At 34.8% G+C, this 24149-nt stretch overlaps 1 protein-coding gene across 1 annotated transcript in view; it reads left to right on the top strand.

Annotated features, from left to right (window-relative positions):
• The window catches only part of BAZ2B (bromodomain adjacent to zinc finger domain 2B), a 240788-nt gene that overhangs the window by 75550 nt on the left and 141089 nt on the right, over positions 1-24149 (top strand). Inside the window, exons 2-8 of the mRNA XM_042781069.1 lie at positions 3504-3692; positions 8626-8793; positions 9932-10125; positions 14405-14608; positions 14900-15295; positions 20366-20972; positions 23463-23756. Of these exons, the coding sequence (XP_042637003.1) occupies positions 3504-3692; positions 8626-8793; positions 9932-10125; positions 14405-14608; positions 14900-15295; positions 20366-20972; positions 23463-23756 (2052 nt within the window). The remainder of the gene's footprint in view (positions 1-3503; positions 3693-8625; positions 8794-9931; positions 10126-14404; positions 14609-14899; positions 15296-20365; positions 20973-23462; positions 23757-24149) is intronic.

The raw sequence follows: 24149 nt of genomic DNA, 5'->3' as shown, positions 1-24149 counted from the left end.
TTTACATCATTGAGTTCTAGATTCATGCTATTCATGCAAAATGGAGTGAGAACCTGTCAGTGTATTATTAAATTATTTCCTTTCTGTAATATTTTTTCATATGTAGCAGAGAGAGTCTGTAATGTGGGTATTTTTGATAATGCATGGCATCGGTAGCATTATCACATTGTCCAAGTCGTCTTCACTAAATGAATACAGAGCTGAATCTTTTCTTAGCAGCAAGGAACAGGCCTTATAGATTCTATTGTCACTTAGGTGTTTCCTGTGTTTTAATTATTTCAACCAAGAATTTTAGAAGAAAGAATAAGAAAATGGAGCAAGGTGGCCTTGATCTAAACTACTGTCTCTTCAGTGCTGCCAGGCATAAATTTAGCCCTATCTATGTACAGGTCTGGGAGCTCTGGTGGTGGAGCACTTAAGGCATTTGACTGCTAACCAGAAAGCTGGCGGTTCAAACCCATCAGCCCCTCCTCAGAAGGAAGGTTGGGTGATCTACTTCTGTAGTGATACTGCCTTGGAAGCCTAAGGAGAGGTCGCTATGATTCGGATCCAACTCGATGGTAGTGAGTTTTGTTATGTACAGGTCCATAAATTTCCTATTTGAATCTACTGTGAATAAAGGTTTTTTTTTTTTTTTTTTTTTGAAGTTTTTGTCTCAGTTGCTTTTAGATGTCAGTTTTTTCACTGTTAAAAGAACTGTTTTTTTGTTACCCAACTTAGTATGAGTATGTTTTAATTGTTGCTGGCAGAGTGATAACTTCATTTTCTTATTGTTCATGTTTTCTGTTCATGAGACTCCAAGGTGTAGATCATTTACTTCTTTTATTTCAACAATAAAATTCATGTTTTAACTGTGTATCTGAAAACATCATTTACTACCAGTTTATTAGCTATTATAGAAGTATTTTTCTCAGTTTTCAACCCTTTATAATTTCAATCTGTTTTTAATCTTTAGAGTATTTTTATACTTTTGGTCATTTCAAGTTTACTCAGTAAATTTTTTGTATGAAACCACTGTTCCACACATAGAGTTGGCAAATATAATTTAAAAATTACTTTGTAAAATACAGATGATATATGACTTTACAATCCCCAAAACTAGAATGCTTAACTCATCTTGATTATCAGGAAAATTGCTTTAGGAGGAAATGTAATTGATCATACTATGTATATAAATAAAACACTTGATTTAGCACATTTCAGTCAGAATATTGATTTGGTGAAAACTGAAATTTTATATGTAGTTGCAAGTGAAAATAAACACTGATTCTTAAGGTAACAGGCTCATTTTGTAATGAAACTAATTGAGTTTTTGAGAATTTGCCAAAAAATAAAATACAATAATCACAGCCTTTCAGGTAAATTATCACTAGTTTTGAAGACAGTGATATTTGAGTAACTATCTTGCCCAATTTCATTTTGATTCACCTTCAGTGCTAATGCAGTCTAGTACTCTGATAATGAAAAAGTGACAAATACACCAATTTTTGTTACGTTTTGATGAACAGAAGCAAGGAATGGCTAATAAAGGAAAGACACCCTTCTTTGTCTCTTTCCCTCATCCTGTGAGATCTAGTTACTGCTTTGTTATTGTGGGAGCAATATCCTCAATCGGTACTTTTTATCTTATGGTCTGATATAAGACTTGATGCAATTTAGTTACATCTTATTTAAAATTATTTAAACTTTACTGTTTCAATAAAGAATATAAGGTATTTCAGTAAGAATATAGGGTTTTTATCAGTCTCTAAGGGTACACTGACTTGGTTTTTAGGAAACAACAGGAGAGATTTGATTTGATAACTAAACATAAGAATGTCATTGTAGTCAAGTCAGTTTCTGACTCATAGTGCACCTGTTGGACACAGTAAAACTGTCCAATAGGGTTTCCAAGGCTGTAAATCTTTATGGAAGCAGACCGCCACATCTTTCTCCCATGGAGCAACGGATAGATTCAAACTGCTGACCTCTCGGCAGTTAGTGCTTTAGCCACTGTACCACCAGGGCTTCTTGTTTAGTAACTAAATAATAATAAAATAACTTTTTCTTACATTTTTTAATTTACTTCAAATATATATTGTGTTAAAACTAATGAAATTTTAATGTACAGTCAGGGCTGATACAGACAGATGTTAAGGAAGCCTTATTCTCATTTTAACACAGAGCACAATACTTTTCACATATTAACTTTTTAAGGTATTTCATTCTCATGAGATCTTAGCTAATTAATTGTATCCTGGCTCATATCCTGCATCTGGAATGTGGGTTTGATAACCTATTTTCAAAGTTGGCAAGCTAACCTACTGCCATCAAGTCAATTCCAACTCATAGCAACTCCCATAGATTTTCCAAAGCTGTAAACCTTTATGGAAACAGACTGCCTCATCTTCCTCCCAAGGAGCTGCTGGTGGGTTTGAACCAACCACTTTTTGGTTAGCAGCCCAACTAGCAAGCCACTCAACTCACTGCCATAGAGTCGGATTTGACTCATAGCGACCCTTCCTTTTGTTTCAGAGGTGGTATCACTACAGAAATAGATTGCCCAACCTTCCTTCTGAGGAGTGGCTGGTGGATTTGAACCACCAGGCTTCTCGTTAGCAATCAAATGCCTTAGGCACTACGCCACCAGAGCTCCCAGGAACCTTAATTATTTCCTGAAAGTTAAAGGAAGATTTCCAAGTATTTAAAAAAAAAAAAAAAAATCTGCCAAATTCCTATAAGGTATGAAAGATAAATTGTGTTTTCCCTATTACAGCATTCTCACCTGGGGCTGCAATGCTTTGTATTTATGTTCTTTTTAGGGTAAAAGTAAAGACTGAAAAGTCATTCTCATTTCAATTGAATAAATATGGTTAAACAATGTTTCTTACATTTATAACCACTCATGAATGCATTTAGAAATACCTGATAATTTTATTCATTAAATCTTTGCTATCCTGTACATTGTTTTATTTACCTTTGTGGTGTCAACTCTTCCCACCTAAAAGGTAGTGGGTAGAGAGCAGAGTTTATAGTGTATCCTACCAAATCTGGGAACTATGCCTAGAGTATATGATAATTTGGGTAATTACTGGGTAACAGATTTGGGACTTATTTAATTGCTTTTCAACCCTAGATTAAGAGGAACTTTTTTATTTTCCTTATTAATAATAATAATTTAAAAAGTTGATAATCTGTTAATGTACATGTGTTAGCAGAAAATTGACCTCACTTCTTCAGGTCAAGCTATTTTAATTAGAATTATTTCCTTAAAACATCAATTCCCAAATCTTAAATTCAAAGTAAATGTGGTTATAATTAATTCATTTTAATTAATAATCTTTACAGTACTTTCATGTTTCTAGAAACATGTTATTTTGTAGGATTTAAAGAACAGAAATGCAAAGGAAAAATGTAAAATAAAAATGTAGTAAATTGTAAATTTTAACTAACTCTGAATGCTGAAGTCAGATGAATCTGCTTTGTTTTCATCGTACAGTTTTAAGTGTGTTTTTTCCCCCCAGGACACTTATTCAGAGCAGCTGGGGACCAGCCGTGTAACCTGTCCACAGTGTCGAGTGCCTTCCCAGTGGTCAGCCACCCGGTCTTTGGTCTGCATTCAGCCAGCTCAGGGCATTCAGAATTTGGTGGTTTGGGGACACTTGGTACACCCACAGCCTTAGCAGCACATCCCCAACTAACATCTTTTCCAGGTAAACATCTGTTACAAACAGTGTTCTAGGTAAGGAGGAAAGTGTGAAAACTTATTTTTAAAATTGGAAAAGTAGAATAGTCTAATGCCTGCTATATTAAAATTTTTGTGCAATAATGGACTCAGTCCTGTTTATCATGTGTAAAAACAAAACAAAAGAAAGCACACTATGCATGCTAAGTAGCACTGCCATTAATTAGTTATTCAGGTGTTTAGGGAAATCAATGTTTGTCATAAAAGGGATACTGTAATTGAACAAAGTTTTTATCATGCTTTTTACTAATGTGTAATGTGAAAGCAGAAGAGTGTACATATTGTAAGGATGCAGCTAGATGAATTTTTCTTAGCTTTTTTTTTGAGCTTTTTAAAAATAATTTATAATGGGAAACTAAAGTTCTTCATTCTTATAATGAATATTTCCACACTTTTATTTTGAGGCCTCATTTCTCTGTGCTTTGTAAAGAAAGTGAGCTCAAACTTAAATTTCTCTACTTCTTCATGTTTGTTCAAAACTGTTAGAGTTTCACCTCTTACTTGGTAAGAGAATCAGTATTATCCCAAATTCTACAGATTATGAGGATTCATGAATTCAGTAAGACACCCAATTAATGTTTAATTTAAATCAACGTGCTATACTTTATCCTGTTGTATTGTCTTGGAAGTCTAAACTTCAATATGTTTTCCATAGATTCATCTTAGGTATATCAACTTTATTAAAGAATGCATGTAGTTTAATGTAAGTAAAACAGTTTAAACCTTAGAGCATAATTCTAGAGATAAACAGATCTGAGTTTAAATCTGGCTTTGTTACTTCTTAGCTGTGTGACCTTGGACAAATTCCCTAACTTCTCAGCCTTAGTTTTCTCATCTAAGAAATCATAGTACTTGCCTAATAGGGCTTGTAAAGATTACAGGAGATTAACTATGTTCACTGTTGAATACAGTGTCTGGCACACATAATTAGCTCATAATTTGTGTCTATCATTGTTTTCTTTTGTTCACTTTTATTGTTAATGAATTGTCAAGTGCTTCTTTAAAAGGACACAGTTATCTTGTTTTTATATAGAAAGAACAGATGGTTAAATGTAGATTTCAAGTACTCTATCTAGAGTCATATTATTACTTTAATTCAGTCATCTGGGGAAGAGGAGGCAGTGGAAAGGACTAAAGGGAGTAGACATTGAAATGGAGTCAAACTAGGATCAATGTTTGCTTTAAAAATATTGATAAGAATTTATTTTAGTTAATGTATAGCATGGTTGCTTAGCAAGATGAGCATTCAACAGATATTTGTTTAAATATAGGATTGCTGAATAAAAATAAAAATGCAAAATGGACAATAGCAATATTGTTTCTGGCATCTTAAATATTTTTTATTATTCATTATTGTTTATTATGGTTTGTTTTTTGAGCATTTCTAAATCACAATATTATTATATCGTTGAAATCAAATACTTTCTGTACTGGTATAAAAATTAATGAGTAAGAAATTTCTCATCTGGACTTCAATAATGTTGCTACTTCCACTCTGTGGCAAAAAAAAATGTAATAACTTTCCCCCCTACATGAACAATTCACTCTTTCATTTATTGTACAAAGTTCTTTGAGCATGCACCATGTTCTCTGCCCTAGGCCAGGGTGTGGGGCATATATCAACACAGTAGATGCCCTTGTGGTAGCCTAGTGCTTAAGGCAGTTGACTGCTAGCCAGAAGGCTGGCGGTTCAAACCCACCAGCCACTCATTGGCAGAAAGATTGGACAATCTACTTCCATGGAGATATCGCCTCAGAAGCCCAAGGAGGGATCACCATGAGTTGAATCGACTCAATGGCAGTGAGTTTGGTTTTTTTCTATACTCTTTAGGAGACATATAAACAATTAAGAGACTGAACCTTTAGTGATAAAATTATGCCTATGACAGCGTATTCATAGATGGAGACTGTATCTGTATTTAGAAGACACAATTTGTTTAAATTGCAGAATCGGGACAATAATTGTTAAATATAAATAGCCTATATTTGACTTTATTCAGAAAGGTAACAAAAATGCCAAACATTTGAAATCACCTAATAAATAAATAAGGACACACAAGGAAGACATTATTAGACGTTTTAAATGAGAAATAGGTAATTTATCTTAAATCATATGTGCTTCTAAAGGATTCTGCTTTTCAGAAGATTAAATGCAGATATGAAATTATTTAATGGATAGTAGTGTAATAAGGAGCTCTGGTAGCACAGTGCCTAAGGCACTTGACTGCTAAGCAGAAGGCTGGCGATTGAAACCTACCAGCCACTCCTCGGAAGGAAGGTTGGGCAATCTACTTCTGTAGTGATACTGCCTTGGCAACTCAAGGAGGGGTCGCTATGAGTCAGATCCGACTCAATGACACATAACAACAACAACAACAGTAGTGTAATAAAAATATTTCTGTTTTACATTGGAACAGGATTTCATGGTAATTTATTTTTAAATATTTACAGTTAGGTCATTATGTTTATATTGTCTTACAGTAAGTTTTTGTGAAGTGTCTGACTCTATGAAGCTTGAAATAAGTTAAAAATTGTGTATTATGTTCTAGGCTCAATTTCAGATCCAGTGAATCCTCTGAAATACTCAGCTCTGTCAGTTGAAAATGATTAATGTTGCTACTGTACTGTTAAACCAAAAAAAAAAAGAAAAACCAAACTCATTACTGTCAAGTTGGATACAACTCATAATGACCCCTCCTTGGGTTCCCGAGGTGGTATCACTACTGAAGTAGATTGCCCAATCTTCCTCCGAGGAGTGGCTGGTGGGTTTGAACCACCAGCCTTCTGGTTAGCAGTCAAATGCCTTAGGTACTATACCACCAGAACTCCTTCTGTACTATTACCACCCCTGAATACACTTAGAAAATTTATCATATGTTGATTTATAAAATCTTTATTTTGTATACTTCATTTTATCAACAGGGTAGTTTGTGAGTAACTAAATTTCATTCTTTTATTTTCCTAAATTTGAAAGATAAATGAACGTATCACTCAAAAAACATTGTATTATTTCCTCTGAAATCATATCAGATACTTATAAAATTTATAATCTATAATCAATTATTTTTATCTTTATTTGATTTCTCTTATTTTTTTATTTTTTAGTTTTCTCTGTCATACAAGCTTATTTATAACACACATTTAACCATTGTTTTCTCTAAACCCTACCATGTGCTTATTTATTATTGATATTCTGAAGTATATATTTATATATGTTTGATTATGTCTAAGATATTTGAATCATATTAAACTTTGATCACTATATCAACTTCTTGGTCATTAAAAAAGTCTGTAAATTCAGTTGTAATGCTCTGTGTTAAATATTAGTATCTTTGGGACATCTCCATCCCTTATTATCAGTTATGGAAAACTTAGTTATCAAATGTATAAATAGCAATAGATTCTGCCTGTATTGATACAAGCCCAACATACATACTTTTTTCCTAAAAAAAGAGAAGTTTGTTTTATCTAATTGCACTTCCATCTAAGCAGTGAATCAATGATTGATGCTTTTGTATAGTTATTCTCAGCTCATTTCTCATCGTTCAGGCACTGGTGAAAGTGTATTGGCATCGTTTCATGAGCAAAGCTTTCCTGCAGTGCAGAAGAACAGCTCTGGCACTTTTCTGCTTATACTGTTCTGTTAGACCTTTCAGAATGGCAGCTACCATGAATATTTCCCTTTCTTTTCTTTTTTTTAAGCAGGTTTTGCCATTAGATAATGAAAATGCACATCACTTTACACAGTATTATTTTTGTGAAAGATATTCTTAGAAAAACTTTAAAGATAATATAACACAATATACTGAAAATCTTGAGTTTTTCTTGTATTACATCATCTTGTCTTTTCTTGTGATTTCCTTGTGTTACAATCAATGAAAAATAATACCATACCTTTTGGAAAATTGGACTGAAAGATGACTGATTTGGTAATCTGGAGGTTTGGCCAGTTGGAGAAAATTGTCTTTGAGATTTTAGATGAGAACAGTAAAAAACTCTCTTTTGGATTATTTTCAAAACTCTTCTTAACCTTCCCCCTTCCTTTAAACATACATTCTATAAAATTTGGCTTGTCTGTTTTCTAAATGTTTTAAGTAAGAGCCAGTAGTCTTTTAGTATCCAAACTGCTTTTCATGATTTGCTACCATTTAGTCATTTTACCTCAGTAAAACAGTCATTGTTATCTGTAATTTGTAAGAGGAGGTATAAACAAAATTCAAACTTGCTTCATTAACAGAAAAAGCTTTATAAATCTTGTATATTTTAATGTAAATTTTTATCTTTGAGCATATTTCATTTCTTATATCCTAAAAAAGTCTTAACTGATTTTGCTATATGTTTCTGTTGGATTGACTATAGAATGTTTTCTTCCAGAAATGTATTTGAAGTATGCTACTCTTTGTACTTTTATTTAAACCACCTGAATTATCAGAGCCAGATATATATTGTATGTAATTTGACAAAGCTTTTAACAGAGGTTGTAGATTTAACTTTAAATTTTAAGGTTTTAAAGTAGATTTGTATAGTCTTAAATATCTTGCTTTACTAATTTGGAAAATATGTGATGGGCATTTGAAAGAGTCAAATAGTCCTTTTTTATTCCAAGTTTTCAGTTTTCTTTTTACAACCATGGACTACTTTTGTTCCTTATAAGCTTGAACTCTAGAGAGCTGCTAAGTGAATATCCTTAGGTACTGTCTTTATGAGAGGAATGATGAGTGTATAAATTCTAATCAATTATTTTAGAATTAGACTGATGATCAGAATTTTAATTGAACAATTCTGTTCCAAGATGATTAAAGTTTTGTTTTTTTCAGGAATCAAATATAGAAAGTGTTTTGTTCTATTAACTGGAAAATCAATGCAAATCTTTTTATTTGTTTGGTTTGTTTGGTTTTGAGGTTCAGAATGGTGGCGAACAACAGATGTTCATACTCGTACAGGAGCAACCTTCTTTCCACCATTACTGGGAATTCCACCACTGTTTGCTCCCCCAGCCCAGAATCATGATTCGTCTTCATTCCATTCAAGGACTTCAGGAAAAAGTAATCGAAATGGTCCTGAAAAAGGTATCCATATTGATATAAGTGAAGTAGTATAAATCTTCAATTCTAAAACCTATTTGCCGATGAACACAAGCTTAATAACATTTTTATAGAATTGTGCTAGTCATGTTTACATTATCTTGCCTAATCCTTACAATTTTTTGAGATTCTGAATATGTATTCTTGTTTTGCAGCCAAGAATGAATAAGTTACTTAAGGAAACTTCTTCATAACTATGTGGCATCATTAGAATTTGAACCCAGGCCCTCTGACTCATTTTGTTGCTTCTCCTCTGTACCCTATTAACACCCTTTATGCAACCCAACATAATATATTGGTTCTTCTATAATTAATCATTAATTTCATTTAAATTCATACCCTCAATTAAAACTAGGGAGGGAGAAATGCATGAGACTGAAGGACACAGGGAAAAGGTAACTGGAGGGAGCAAGTGGGAAGAGTGCTGTTACATTGTGGGGATTGTAATCAGTGTCACAAAATAAAATGTATCTGAACTGTTGAATGCAAAACAAATCTGCTCATTAAAATTTCACCCAAATCAGATTGAACCCATTCCTGTGGCTTCCAGCCAAACAAAAGACAGGTATATGAGCTGAACAATTACATTGGGTAGATACACTCATTGGAGAGAATAATCATGGGAGAATAGAAGGGCTGTGTATACATAGGGAGACATCTCAGAGAGCAGGAGTACATGGGAGGGAAGGACACAGGGAAGAGGTAACTATGGGCAGGAGGTAGGAGGAGAGCTGTTGCATTGTGGGAAATTACAGTCAATGTCATGAGACAGTATATGTGAACTGCTGTATGGAAAATGAATTTGCTCTATAAACTTTTACCCAAATTACAATTTCAAACAAAAAAAAAAGAAATTAAAAAGAATTATAATAAAAAGTTTTTTAAAAAAAACTAATATTTTCAAACTATTTTTCTTGTAAGTGCTCATTAATATTTTTTGAATTGATAACTACTACTAGAATATCATATGAAAATTATATTAGCATTTTTAGATAATCTGTTAGTGTCTTTTCATTAGACTGGTAAGCAATTTGGAGAGTTTCCTTTCAAGGGAGGATATTTTCATTATTTTTTTAAACATAAATATATATATATATATATATATATTTTTTTTTTCCCCAAGGTGTAAATGGGTCGATAAATGGAAACAGTACATCATCTGTATCTGGTATCAGCACGTCTGTACTATCCACTACTGTTTCAAGTTCCATGGGACAAACTAAAACCGTAAGCTCAGGTGGAGGAAATCGAAAATGTAATCAGGAACAAAGCAAAAACCAGCCTTTGGATTCTAGAGCTGACAAAATCAAAGATAAGGTAAGTTGTTCTATGAAGAATAAATGTCTAACATATCTTATATTGAAACCACCAGAATCTATGGATTAATTTCTTATGAATTAGCAGCTTCTGGTTTTGCAGATATATGTTTTTTTGGTATTGTACTAATATTAATGTATTTGAAAAGATTTTTGAAAGTCCTCACCACTATAAATAAGACAAATAGTAATGGTAATTAAAATTTATCAAGAACTTCCTATGAATGAGCTCTAGTCTAATTACTTTGCATGTAATATCTATTTCAATCTACATTGTATCCCTTATGAGATAGGTATTATTATTACAAATTGTGAAACAGAGCCCCCAAATAGTTAGTCAGCAGGTGGCTAAGCAAGCAAGGATTTGAAGCCAGGCAGGTTGACTCCAGAATGCTTGCTTTAAAAAAAAAAAAAAAACACTAAAACTTTTCAGTGTTCAAGTATATGAAAGTAGAAAGAATACCATAACAAGTTCTCATATGTCCATCATTCAACTTCAACAGTTATCATCTTATGGCCAATTTTATTTCATCCATATCTCCGACTATATAAGTTATCAATGTATTACTTCTCAGTTCTAAATTGACTTTATCTGTATTACTATTTGACACAGTGTTAGGCTTTGTTGGTAGAAGGCCTTTAGGAACGCTGCAAGAGGAAGGGGCTTCTGTTGCCGGTTTCAATGTTTTCTTCTGGTTCCACTGCTAGAACTGCCAGTGAGTAACTTCCTTGCCAAATAGCAGCTTCCCCTCAGTCGTGTTTAGGAGACCCAGTGGTACACATGGCTAGAAGAGTTTCGTTAACGTTCTAGCAGACAGCTTTGCAACAAGTTTTGCTGGCACACCAGTGAACTGTTTTCTAGCTAATTTTACTGACACCCCTGCTGGCAGGTTCCCTACACAATTTGCAGTCATCCAAGCAGGCAGTTTCCTGCGTACCAATCTTGGCCTCTAGTACCTCATTTAGCTTCTCTGCCATCCAGTAGATGACACATGGCCACATCTGCTTCAGCAAAGTGTGAATCTCAGTCTTGGGGGGTGGGGTAGAGGAGAAAAGTTCTCTTCCAAGTTTGTCTTTATTTTAGTACTCTTCTTCCATCCTATGGGTAGTAGCTGTTCTCTAAATTTGCTATTCTTAAATTCTTTAGTTGTCTTACCATTCTTGGTAGTTAGGATTTTGTTGTTAGTTATTGTCGAGCTGATTCCTACTCATGGTGACCCCATGCATGCAGAGTAGAACCTCTCCATAAAGGTTTTGTGACATTTAGGAAGCAGATTGCCAATACTTTTTTTTTTTTTCCCCAATATTTTATTGTTTAGTTGAAAAGTGTCAAGAGTAAATTAGTTTCCCATTTAGCACTTTATCCACAAATTGTTGTAATACCCACAATATGTCAACACGCTTCCCATTTCCACCTTGGATTTCCCATTTCTGTTTGCCCAGTTTCCTGTTCTTTCCTGCCTTCTTAATTTTGCTTTAGGGCAAATCCTGCCTTTTTCATCTCATGTTGTTGATTATTCTGAGGAACATGTTCCTCCTAGGTGTAATTGTTTACTTTATAGGTCTGTCTTTATTGTGACTAGATCTCTAGGAGTGACTTCAGTTCTAAGTTAGAAGGATGTCTAAAGACCATAGTCTTGGGGGTTCCACCAGTCTCTATCAGACTAGTAAGTCTGATCATTTTTATGAATTTGAATTTTGTTGTACTTTTTCCTCCACTCTATCGGGTACCTTCTATTACGATCCCAGTCAGAGTAGTCACTTGTGGTATCTGGACACCATCTACTTCATCTTCTCTCAGGTTAGTGGAGGCTATGATTCATATGGTCCATTAGTCCTTTGCACTGATGATTTCTTTTGGACTCCCTCTTCCTCCTCCTGCTAGGGAAGCTCTGGCATAATTTAATTTTATTAAATGCAGGCCACCATTGATTCCAGCTACATGAGTTAACACATTATTTCCAGAATCTGTAATAAGTAAGCCCATACCAGTGAATTTAATCTGCTGATATTTGTGAGTAATTTCTTCTTGAGTGAGAGATCTCAGCTTATGCTGAGTTAAAACCTTGACATTAACTGCAAACATTTTAGAAACAAAGATAACTAGAGCAGTGTCTTCATTTCTACATTTAATAAGATAGCTCAAGGAATGATGGTGACTATCAGTCTGCTTGCTGAATTACAGAATTAATTATAATTAATTACAATTAATTTTGGGGGCACTTACCCCAGAGTCATTGTGTTAGACTGGTTTCTCTAGAGAAACAAAACTGGTAAAGCTTATGGACAGTTGTAGGCATCACAACAGAATCCCAATCTGCAGAAGAGTGTCTCTTTTCCCAGGATGTCCATAAATATACTGGAAGCAGGCCATACCCCTAGAGAAACTCCCTTTCAATGGATTGGCTGCTCAAAACATATACATCTGATCTCATCATTGGAACAACCCACATCACAATTGCTTAAACCACACCGAATTGTGGTCCAGCCAAGTTGACACACAGCTCCAACTATCAGTCATGGCAAGCAGTGGAAGTGAAGATCACTTTTCTCACTCCTAGGCATTTTATTTGACTTAAAACTTCAGAAGGTGTTTTGGCCCTCTAGTGCCACTCTAACAGATAATACCACAAATGGGTGGTCTTAAACAGGATTTTATTCTCTTACAGTTTAGGAGGCTGGAAGTCTGAGTTCGAAGTGCCAGCTCCAGGGGCTGGTTGACAGCCTCTTGACGTTGAGCTTCAGCTCTGTCTCTTGCTTCTGGCCCACTGAAGCTGGAGGTATCTATTTACTCATGTAGCTTCTGGCTGCTGAGGCTAACAAGCCCAAGGTCAACAAGTAAAATGGCATTGTTTCAAAATTATCAGACCACATGGCAGGGCACTAATTCAAGTCCATTAACAGTCCCAAGATTGGCAGATATCATGGCAGGCCATTGAGATGAAAACTTGGCCCAATGCAGGATACAGATGTGCCAAAAGCTAGAAACCTTCTTCAAAGCTTCTCCTTACATACTGGAAGCAAACCACATCCCTAAGGCAGCTACTCAGGTGCTACAGTAGATTCCACCATAGAGCTGATTACAAGTCTCATCATGGGTAATAACTATATCCAGCTGCCCAGCCATCCAAAACCAGGCCCAGCCAAGTTGACACACAACTTAACTACCACAGGAGGCATAATGGAAAAAGTATAGGTTTGCAATCTTTTAACTATAACTTCAATTTGGCTACCTCTCATAAGAGGTGCATTTATTGTCTTTCATTCTTCAATCCAGTAGCCATGACGACTGTATTTCCATTAAGACCATAATGGAGAAACCACTTTTGTAATTCAGTGCTGCTTTTTCTGTGTTTTGTTCTTTATCTATCAGCAAATGCTATTGAAATGCTCCTAACTAACTTTGATTTGTACTTAATCTTACTGCTCTATCATTTCAACATTTCTCTTTTTCTTTCTTTTTTGGCACAGTTTTAATTTTTCCAATGATAAATAAATATAACTCATCTCATGATTTTTCCTCTTTTTTGTCTACTATTACTGTCTGTTCTTTATACACAAAACTTCCTTTTTATGTAAACTAATGTCCCTTTTTTGGATTTATTTTTATTTTGGATTTATTTTTCCCTGTAGGATCTTACATGTTCTGAAAATTAGTCTTCCTCCTTTATAATATTTTTCTGTTTTTTCTGATGTGAAATATTAAAGTTAAATTCCTTGGTCCTAACTAAAATAGCCTCTTCAAGTTTTACAGTACCTATTTTAACTTCTCCATAACACTTATTGCTATATGGAATTATTGCTACTTAAAATATTCCCCACCTCTGCCACCACTAGAATATAAATTTCTTGAAGGGAAGGACTCTGTCTTGGATACTGTTATAGCCTAGAACCTAGAACAGTGTTATAGGTTAATATTTGCCTACTGATTCACTACTTGCATAAAGAAGGAAGAATAAGGTAAATATGTAACTTCTGGGTATATACCCTTTATAATTGTAATTATTATTTTGTAAACTACTCTTGTTAATGCTTCCATATGCTTGTTGCATGTGACAAGAGAACTTGCGTGTTTTTTTCTTTTTTTTTTTAAGTAGGGGGATTCTTATCAGACAAGTTAATTTCATCAAAATGTTTAATAATTAGCTCTACAACATCTGACTTTTCCCTTTTTCTTAAAATTACAAGTTGAGATTGAAAATTAAAACAGCATACATCTTACTGAAACTTGAATTCTTTCTAAAATTAAAACCTTGTTAAAAATCTTGTCTTTTTTCCAGAAACCAAGGAAGAAAGCTATGGAAAGTTCTAGCAACAGTGATAGTGATTCAGGAACATCATCAGACACCTCAAGTGAAGGCATTAGTAGTAGTGATTCAGATGATTTAGAAGAAGATGAAGAGGAAGAAGATCAAAGTATTGAAGAAAGTGAAGATGATGATTCTGATTCAGAGAGTGAAGCACAACAAAAAAGTAACAACCAGGTATGAATAATTTCATTGACATTCTCCATTAACTGATTAATTTTGATTCACAAAATTGATGATGAAAGTTTTGAAGTTGAAATCATTATCCTCAGTTCGTATTTTTGCACAAGAGATAAAGGAATGGGAAAACATTTTTAAAGAAACATTTGGTATATTTTAATGAATTTTATATATACCTAAAGTTACTAGGAACACTTTTTAAAGTGCCCTTTTTCCTTCAGATTTTACTGCTTGTTAGTCTTTGTTTTTATAGATATTAAGAAGTTGCCTTTAAATTTTTATTTACAGGTGCTATTACATGGTATTTCAGACCCAAAAGTAGATGGACAGAAAGCAACTGAAAAAACCCAGGAAAAAAGAATACACCAGCCATTACCTCTTGTGTCTGAATCCCAGACTCACTCATCATTCCAATCCCAGCAGAAGCAGCCTCAGGTTTTGTCACAGCAGCTTCCATTTATTTTCCAAAGCTCTCAGGCAAAGGAGGAATCTGTGAACAAACACACCAGTGTAATACAGTCTACGGGATTGGTGTCCAATGTGAAACCTTTATCTTTGGTAAATCAAGCCAAAAAGGAAACTTGCATGAAACTCGTAGTTCCTTCTCCTGATGTACTTAAAGCAGGGAATAAACATACCTCTGAAGAATCTAGTCCTTTGACCAGTGAATTGCGATCCAAACGGGTGAGTTAAATTTGTTTATAGTAGAATTTCACTGTTAGAAAAAGGTGGAGCTTTTTGTATAGTCTTACAATACACACATTTAAATTAAATTCTTCCCTGAATTTTATACTTTATTATCAGGAATAGATTACGAGCATCTGTCAACTGAATTTTTCTGATTTTATATTTACCTACTCATCTACTTAATATGTTCTTGGCAACCAAATCATGTCATTTTTGTATCATGGCATTTTTGTCATTTTTATATCATGTCTGGTAATCCACTGTTCAAACATAGCGGTTATTGTTGTCATCACATTAACTAACTTCTCATAAATAAGTAAATTAGAAATTATATTGTTAAGGCTATTTAAATTTTTTATTAATGTATGTCTCATTTTAAGAAATAAATTTACAGAGCTAGACCAAGAATTATTTGCTTTATAAAAGATTCCTTACTTTATTTCAAAGAGTTCTTAAAGGTTTTTCAAATGAAGAATATTATTAAAAGTCATCTGTTGAACACTTGCTTAATCAATGTAGCCAAGTTATGCTTTTTATGCATATGATTTCATTTAATCCTTACAAACCTTTGTGAGATAAAGAAACTAAGACTCAGAAAAGTTAAGTCATTACCAATATCACATAACAAATAAAGGCAGAGGGATTTAAACCAAAGTCATTCTGCTTTTAAAGCCCATGATTAAGATGAAAACAATCTGATATTCCTGCTAACTGGAAATTATAATATAAATTATATGAAATATTTTATGTGAATGGACATTCTCATTATACTCATCTCTAAATATCTGTATCTACTCTTTAGCAGTACCTATTATTGGGGCCGACTCGACGGCATATAACAACAACAACAACAACATTATTAGGTTGGATGATGCAAACAGTTAAGCACTCAGGTGCTAAACAAAAGGTTGTCAGTTTAAACCCACCCAAATGTACCTCAGAAGAAAAGGCTCATGATCTATCTCCAAAAAATCAGCCATTGAAAACCCTACAGAGCTCAATGCTACTCTGAAACACATGGCAACACCATGAGCCAGGGTTGACTTGATGGCAACTGATTTTATTATTGAGTTAGAGGATATTTATAAATGCTTCTTTATTTTTCATAATTGATAGCTATTTTTCTTTATATGACATAGAAACAAAAGTCTGCCATATAGAATTTTGCTTTATTTTCTTGCAGTAATCTCATTTGTTTCCTGATCCATGCTCTGTGCGTGCATCTGCCTTATTAACTAGTCTGTGATTTACTTGGGTATTATTTAATCATTGGACTCTTCGATGATTACATTTTAATCATATTTCTTTACATTTTAGTTGCTTAATTCAAATCAATGTACACTAATTGGCTATATAAACCAGGGGTAGAATTTGGTAGATATGTCAGTATTTTTATCAAGTTTTTCCTACAGGATTTTTTATAGTTTGCAGCAATTCATGTGTGAGCTAGGGGAGGGAGAACTTGGAGGCAGGACAAACTTTCACACCTCTTCCCATACCTCTGTCCTTCAAATGGATATCTTAAAGCATCAAGAGATTTGCTACTGTAGAGGTCTCAATTTTCTCCTCACCCTTCTTCTCATGTGTACTTGGTGTTAATTGACATTGAGTCAGCCCCCATCACATGGTCACTATGTGAAACACTACCTAGTCCTGTGCCATCCTCATGAGTGGTTGCAGATCAGACTGTTGTAATCATATTGTTTTCAGTGTAAATAGATCTCCAGGCCTTTCTTTTCTACTCCATCTTAGTCTGAAAGTTCTTCTGAAGCCTGTTCAGCAGCCTAGCAACATGCAAGCCTCCACTAATAAATGGGTGGTGGATGCAAAGGAGATACATTGGCTGAGAATTGAACTTAGCTGTCCCTCATCAAAGGCACAAGTTGGGCCACCGAACTACCGATGCCACCGTTCTTTTTATGTACCACTCCTAATATCAGAAAGGACAACGTGTTCTATAAAACAGTAACTGATACTAATCTTAGAACAAAATGCATGAATCTTTGGTTATTTTTGAAAACCTTTAGGTTTTAATATATGGGACAAGCAATTATAGAAAATTAAAATATGAAACTAAAAGGAAGTTGGTTTTTAAAAAAAAAATTATTTTGATTTGGGTGCAAATTTACAAAGCAGATTTGTTTTACTCTGAATAGTTCATGCACATGTGGTTTCACAGCACCAGTTAAAATCCCAACAATACAAAGCTCTTCTCCCTGTGACTACCACTTCTTTGTGGCTTCTTATCTATGCATTCTTGTCTCTCCAGCTTTCCCTCTATGCAAATGCTGCCCTTCTGATGTCTCACAATTGATTGATCTAAGGGGTGATTCTCCCTAGGGTAGGTGGGTACATCTCCCTGGGATACTGTATTCTGCTTGTAGACCTTTGTACTGTTTGACTGAGAGCTATTCCACAGGAGTGAGTCCAGTTCCAGGTCTGGAGGATAACCCAGGGCCATCGTCTTGGGGGTTCTGTCTGTCTCTATCTGACCAGTAAGTCTGGTCATTATTGTGTTTTTTAATTTTGTTCCACGTTTTTCCTCCCACTCTATCCACGATCTCCAATTTTGATCCCTTTCCTAGTGGTTGGCATCAGTAGCTGGGCACCATCTAGTTCTTCTGGTCTCAGGGTCATGAAGGCTGAGGTTCCTGTGGTCCATCAAACCCTTGCACTAATTGTTTCCATATGGCTTTGATTTTCTTCAATCTTCTTTGTGCTAGATGAGAGGAGACTTACAGTTGCATCTTAGAAGGCTGCTCAAAAGCTTTTAAGACCCCAGTCGCTACTACTAAAGTAGGATGTAGAACAAGATTTTTATGTACTGTGTTAGTGCTAACTGACCTTGATGTCCTCTAAGACCATGGTCCTGAGCCTGCAGGCCTGGTGACTCACTCCTAATGGGAAGTTTTTTGTTTTCATTCCTTTTTTGGTCCTGTGTTTTAGAAGAAAACTTTATTACCTATGAAAAAAGTACAAAATGAATATGTGAAATTTATTATATCCTAAGAAATTAAAATATACTGATTTCTAATACTGAAAATGTAAATTCTATATAAAAATATTGTACTTAAAAATACGTAAGAAAACTTACTTTATGTAATAAATACTATGAAATTCATTTCAAAAGGTAAATGAAATAATTTAGTATTTTCTACATTTTATTCACTGAATAAACACTGGTTAAGTACTTCCTCTTTGTAAGTCATTGCCTTAGTAATAAATATTACATATATATAGATATATAGATATACACACACACATATACATATGTAATATATATTCTTTATATATAGGTATATATATATATGTTTGTTATGTATATACGTGTGTGTGTGTATATGTGCTCATGTATATATACAAAGAATTAACTTAATTTGCTAAACTAATATAAAGATGTTAAATAAGATACAGAAATTTTTATAGGAATTGCTTACTATCTGTTAGTATTGCTCCTTTAAAATATTTAATGTGAGTCATTTTATGTGGCATTACATCTTCATTTATGCTTGTGAAATCCCCACCACAAATCTTTGCTGACTTAAATATTAGGGACTTGGGTCTGATACAGCATCACTGATTTTAATGTTGATGCATTTTCATTGCACAGTTTTTCCTGAGGGAGTTGAACTCCTCCTCAATACCTTAAAATATTTTAATACTATTATACTTTATTTTTAGTTTCTAATAGCTAAATTATATTGTTGTTTCTTATTTATAGATGTGAGGTTTTTGGCTTAATGGCATTTACATACTAATTTTTCCTGAGAAAGTTGTTTTATTATACTCTTTCCAATGTTAATATGTCAGTGGCACTCTAAAATATCCTACAGAATATTGAGCCCCCATTCCCACCAGTTTAGTATCTTAAATCTTTGCTTCAAGAAGTTCTTCTTGCTCTGGAAATTAATCATTCATTCAGAAATCTGCAGTTGTTTTTTGAGTGCCTGTTAGATTCAAGGCTCTAACCTAGGTCTTGAGAAGACCTTAAAGAGGAATAAAATAGTACTGTTCCTACTCTAAGAAATGTACCAAAGATGTAAACATAGCTCTTTGGAGATTTAAGTCAGAGAAGCCCATATTACCTATGTGGTGGTTATTAGATGCCATCAAGTAGAAGAGCCCCATTGGGATTTGTTGGCACATAACAACAACAACAACAATCTTTGTAGAAGCAAATTGTCAGATCTTTCTCCCATGGAGCTGCTAGGTGGGTTCAAACTGCCAACCATTTGGTTAGCAGCCGAGAACTTAACTATTGAGCCATCAGGGCATCTTTTGTTACCATATTACTATATATACTACCCTTCACTAATATAAGCAGTATAGGGTAGAATATAAAAAGGTAAGAGTTCAAAGCACAGAGACAGAGAGTGCTTCTCATTGGTACATACTTTGAGTTAGGGCTTGAATAAAAAACAGATACCATTGGCTTAAACTTGATAAGAAGGGAACATCTCATGCGGAGAAAATGGTTATCACAAAATGTAGAGATAGTCAAAGTATGACATGCACAAAGCATGGCAAATTGTCCAGTTTGACTGGAAAGGTGTGTTATTTGCCTAATTTTAAATTAGTTTGAATATCACAATATTTAGGCTTACTAAGGAGAGAAGCACTACAGGCTTTTGACGAAGGGTCTAATATAATAAAATGAAACTGGTGTTGGTTTGTAGTGTATATGAGACTTTAATGGGAAAGGATGATGTAGCTTTAATTTGAGCAATATATAAAGGAAGGAATACAAAAGAGATAGTAATATAGGGCTGACTTGGAAAAGAGAAAAATAAGAGATTTTTTACAGTTCCAAGTTTGGATTATTGGGAGAATGGAAGCAATACTCAAGAAGCATATGTATTTTGAGGAAGAAAGATGAATTGAATTTGATATATATTAGGACCAACCAAGTTCCACAACCAAGTAGTCATTGCTTCCACACCCTTACAGCACTTACCGTGATTTAAATTTGTATATGAGCAGCTGTTTTCAGATATTGAAGGCAAATAAAAGCAATCTTTGTTGTTACTGTACATTATTGTTTGTTTTTTAAAATTTATGTTTCAACAGGAGCAATATAAACAGACATTCCCAGCACAGTTAAAGAAACAGGAGTCATCTAAGAGCTTGAAGAAGGTTATTGCAGCTTTGTCAAATCCAAAAGCAACCTCTAGTTCACCAGCACATCCAAAACAAACATTAGAAAATAACCACCCTAATCCATTCTTGACAAATGCACTTTTAGGTAATCACCAACCAAATGGAGTTATTCAAAGTGTCATTCAAGAAGCTCCTCTAGCACTTACTACCAAAACTAAAATACAGAGTAGGATTAATGAAAACATTGCTACTGCAAGTAGCACCCCTTTTTCCTCACCAGTAAATTTGAGTACAAGTGGGAGAAGAACTCCTGGCAATCAGACACCTCTAATACCTGCTGCTTCTCCCATACTCCCTGGTCAAGGAAAGGAAAAAGCAGTTAGCAATAATGTAAACACTGTACAAACACAACATCACCCTCATCCTGCAAAATCCTTAGTGGAACAGTTTAGAGGAACAGATTCTGACATTCCCAGTAGTAAAGATTCTGAAGATTCAAACGAGGATGAAGAGGAAGAAGATGAGGAAGAAGATGAAGACGATGATGAGGATGATGAATCTGATGACAGCCAATCAGGTTATTTTCTATTTTAAGAGTTAAGCTATTTCTCTGTATGCTATATGAACCAACATTTTAAGGAGCTTCTTAATTCAGACGTAAAGTCGATTGTCATTCACTATGTTTCACACGGCTATGTGCATTTCTGTAATGCTCTGGTAAAGTACAAACAAAAACGAAACCAAACTCACTGCCGTCAAGTCACTTCCAACTCATAGCGACCCCTCCTTGCATTTCCGAGGCAGGATCTCTACAGAAGTAGATTGCCCAGTCTTCCTTCCGAGGAGTGGCTGGTTGGTTAACAGCCAAATGACTTAGGCACTATGCCACCAGAACTCCCATGAAGTACAAAGGTAATTTAAATTGGAAATCCTCAGCTAAATTATCAACTTTGTTATTCATTTGACATTAAACAAATAGTAAACTTTAAACTAAATGCAAATGATGCATGAATTAAGAAATAATTTCATCAACTTGGTTAATTTCTTTTGTTACTTGTTAAAAATATAAGTGCTAAATGTTAGGAATTTTGTACAAAGATAAAATGATAGTAATAGTCCTTCAGACAATACCCACAAACCTAAGTCCTTATAAATGGCCGTCTTTAATAGATAATTGATTAAATAACATCTGGAGCATTCCTTGATTTTATTTTGATTCACTTTCTGGGTTCCCCGCCCCTACACACACACCCAAGGAGCTCTGGTAGCATAGTGCCTAAGGCACTTGACTGCTCACCAGAAGGGTGGCGGTTCAAACCCACCAGCCACTCCTCGGAAGGAAGGTTGGGCAATCCTACTTCCATAGTGATACTGCCTCGGAAACCCATGGAGGGGTCGCTATGAGTCAGGGCTGACTCAACGGCAAACAACAACAACAACAACAACACACACACACACACATTTTCTTCTTTCCTTTCTTGTTTGTTTCCTTTCCCTCTCTTCCTTGTTCCATAGAAGATTAAAAGCAGAAAATACAAGATAGCTTAAATTTAAAGTACAAAGGAGAAAGGCATGTTATACAAGTTTGTGAATTTGTTATGGGCCAGCCAGCCACACATCCCACTATAAATTTTCTAGTAGCCAATATGAATAGGAAAATATAGTTGTACAATCTAAAGTGTCTGTAATGTAAAAACAGACTACTTGTTCAAGGTTAAGAACAGCTTTTCCTGGTAAGATTTTTTTCCCTTGGGTTCCCATAAATATAACTTTTTATGATAAATAATGAATATCAATACTGATAACTCATAAACTTTTTAATTGTGAACCCTAATGTAAGCGGAAAGCATCACACCAAACACAATTCCACAAAAGCTGTTGTTGGGAGCCGTTAGGATACAGTGCATGTATCAGCTCTACACTTATGCTTAATCCAGAAACAGATTTTACATATCTGGAGGAGTGAGTGCATTGTACGTTCTTTAGTTAATCTTCCTTAAAATTTGTATGGTGGTATGTGGTGTGAATCTTAGCCCAGAAGCTCAAATGTACAAGAAAGATTTTATTTCTGTTAAATTCGTTTTCAGCTGACATCTGCATCCCACTATGATGTCAGGTAACTTTATCTCAATTTCCCCTTCCAGGGAATCTGGAATGGTTGTGATTCCAGAAAAGAGGGGGAAAGGCCTATAGTGTCTAATGTGTTACAAGACTACTATGAAGCAAGCTTTGGAAGTTGGGGATCATTCTTGTCCCACCACTGGGGGACATGCTGCCACTGCCTTCCTCTCTAGAGTACACATAAGTAATTTCTTCATGTGTGTGTCTACAGAAAGCATACTTCATTAAACTGCCTGCCCAGCAGTCCCTACCCAGCCCTCTCCCGTTTCCTCAAGGAAGTACAAAGCCTTGCTCTTGGTTTGAAATTGAGAAAGGGTTTGGGATGAGAGGCCTGCATAGATAGAACAAGCTTAAATTAGCAAACCACTCTACTATCCTACCGTAATTGTTTCTGTAGGCCTAGTCTTTCATGAAGTCTGGGAAACCTCATGAAGTCTTCCACCTGTATAGAAAAACTACAGCCACAGAAGCCAAGAATCTCTCCAGAAAATTGTTTTCTTTAACTTTAAAGTCCAGAAGAAAGGGTAATGGTGACACCAGACTTCTCTTCCTCACACTGAGCTTAGTATACTTCTTAAACCATTGGTGCTTGTTAGGTTGAGTCATCAGTTCTGTCTCTGTATACCTCAGTTTCTCCATTAAACTAAAAGTGTTTTTGAAGCCATTAAGCAGAACTTATCATGAGAACATGTCATGTTAGAAGAACTGTTAATGATTAGAGTGAGTAAAACTGATAGTTTTAAGGAAGAATTTTGAGAATTTATAGTTTCAATACATTGTACTCTAGTACCGTATGGTAGTAGTTTTTACACTTACTCTTGGGGAAAGTTGCTCATTTGAGTTCTCAGTCACAGATGCTTGTTCCTGAGCTATTCCATTTAGATACAAACTACAAACCATTGGTGATTTTCTAGTTATAATATGCAATACTTCTTTTACTTCCCAGAATCAGATAGTAATTCAGAATCAGATACGGAAGGATCAGAAGAAGAAGATGATGATGAGAAAGACCAAGATGAATCAGATAGTGATACTGAAGGAGAGAAAACTTCCATGACACTGAATAAAACTGCTCCATCTGTCAAAAGCCCTTCCATCAGCCTCGCAGCCCACTCAACACCTCGTAACCTCCACGTAGCAAAAGTCCCAGGCTCTGCTCCTGCTGCCTTAGGTTCTGAACCCCAGTCACCTGCTTTTCCGGGCACACCTTCTTCTGCACTTACTTCAAGTCCGCATTCTGGTACTTACACCTTATTTTTATTATTGTAAAATAGTATTCAACTTATAGCAAGAATCTTTAGACAATGTCAGGAGATGATCTTGTTGGAATCAAGTGTTATATCTAGATTTTAGGTTGGCTGTGAAAACTCAGCATGTACTTTTACTGTGTGTGCTTCCAATTTAAGAACCTGATTGATGACAGCTGTCAATTTTGACTACTTACCTGCATTTGTGTTTAGTTTGTGCTTCTACAGTACAGAAGTTTATTACAGATATTTGGACTTTTATATAACATATGCCATGTCTTTCTTTCTTTCTTTTTTTTTTTTTTTTTCAATTGAGTCCCTTGTTTTTACTATGTGCAGGATCATATCATCCACAAATAGAGATAGTTTTAGTTCCTCTTTGCCAA

The sequence above is a fragment of the Orycteropus afer genome, unplaced genomic scaffold (assembly GCF_000298275.1).
Source record: "Orycteropus afer afer isolate SDZICR_OR568_19922 unplaced genomic scaffold, OryAfe1.0 scaffold00084, whole genome shotgun sequence".
Taxonomy (NCBI): domain Eukaryota; kingdom Metazoa; phylum Chordata; class Mammalia; order Tubulidentata; family Orycteropodidae; genus Orycteropus; species Orycteropus afer.
The sequence above is the reverse complement of the archived record's forward strand: the minus strand, read 5'-3'. Positions and strand labels throughout refer to the sequence as shown.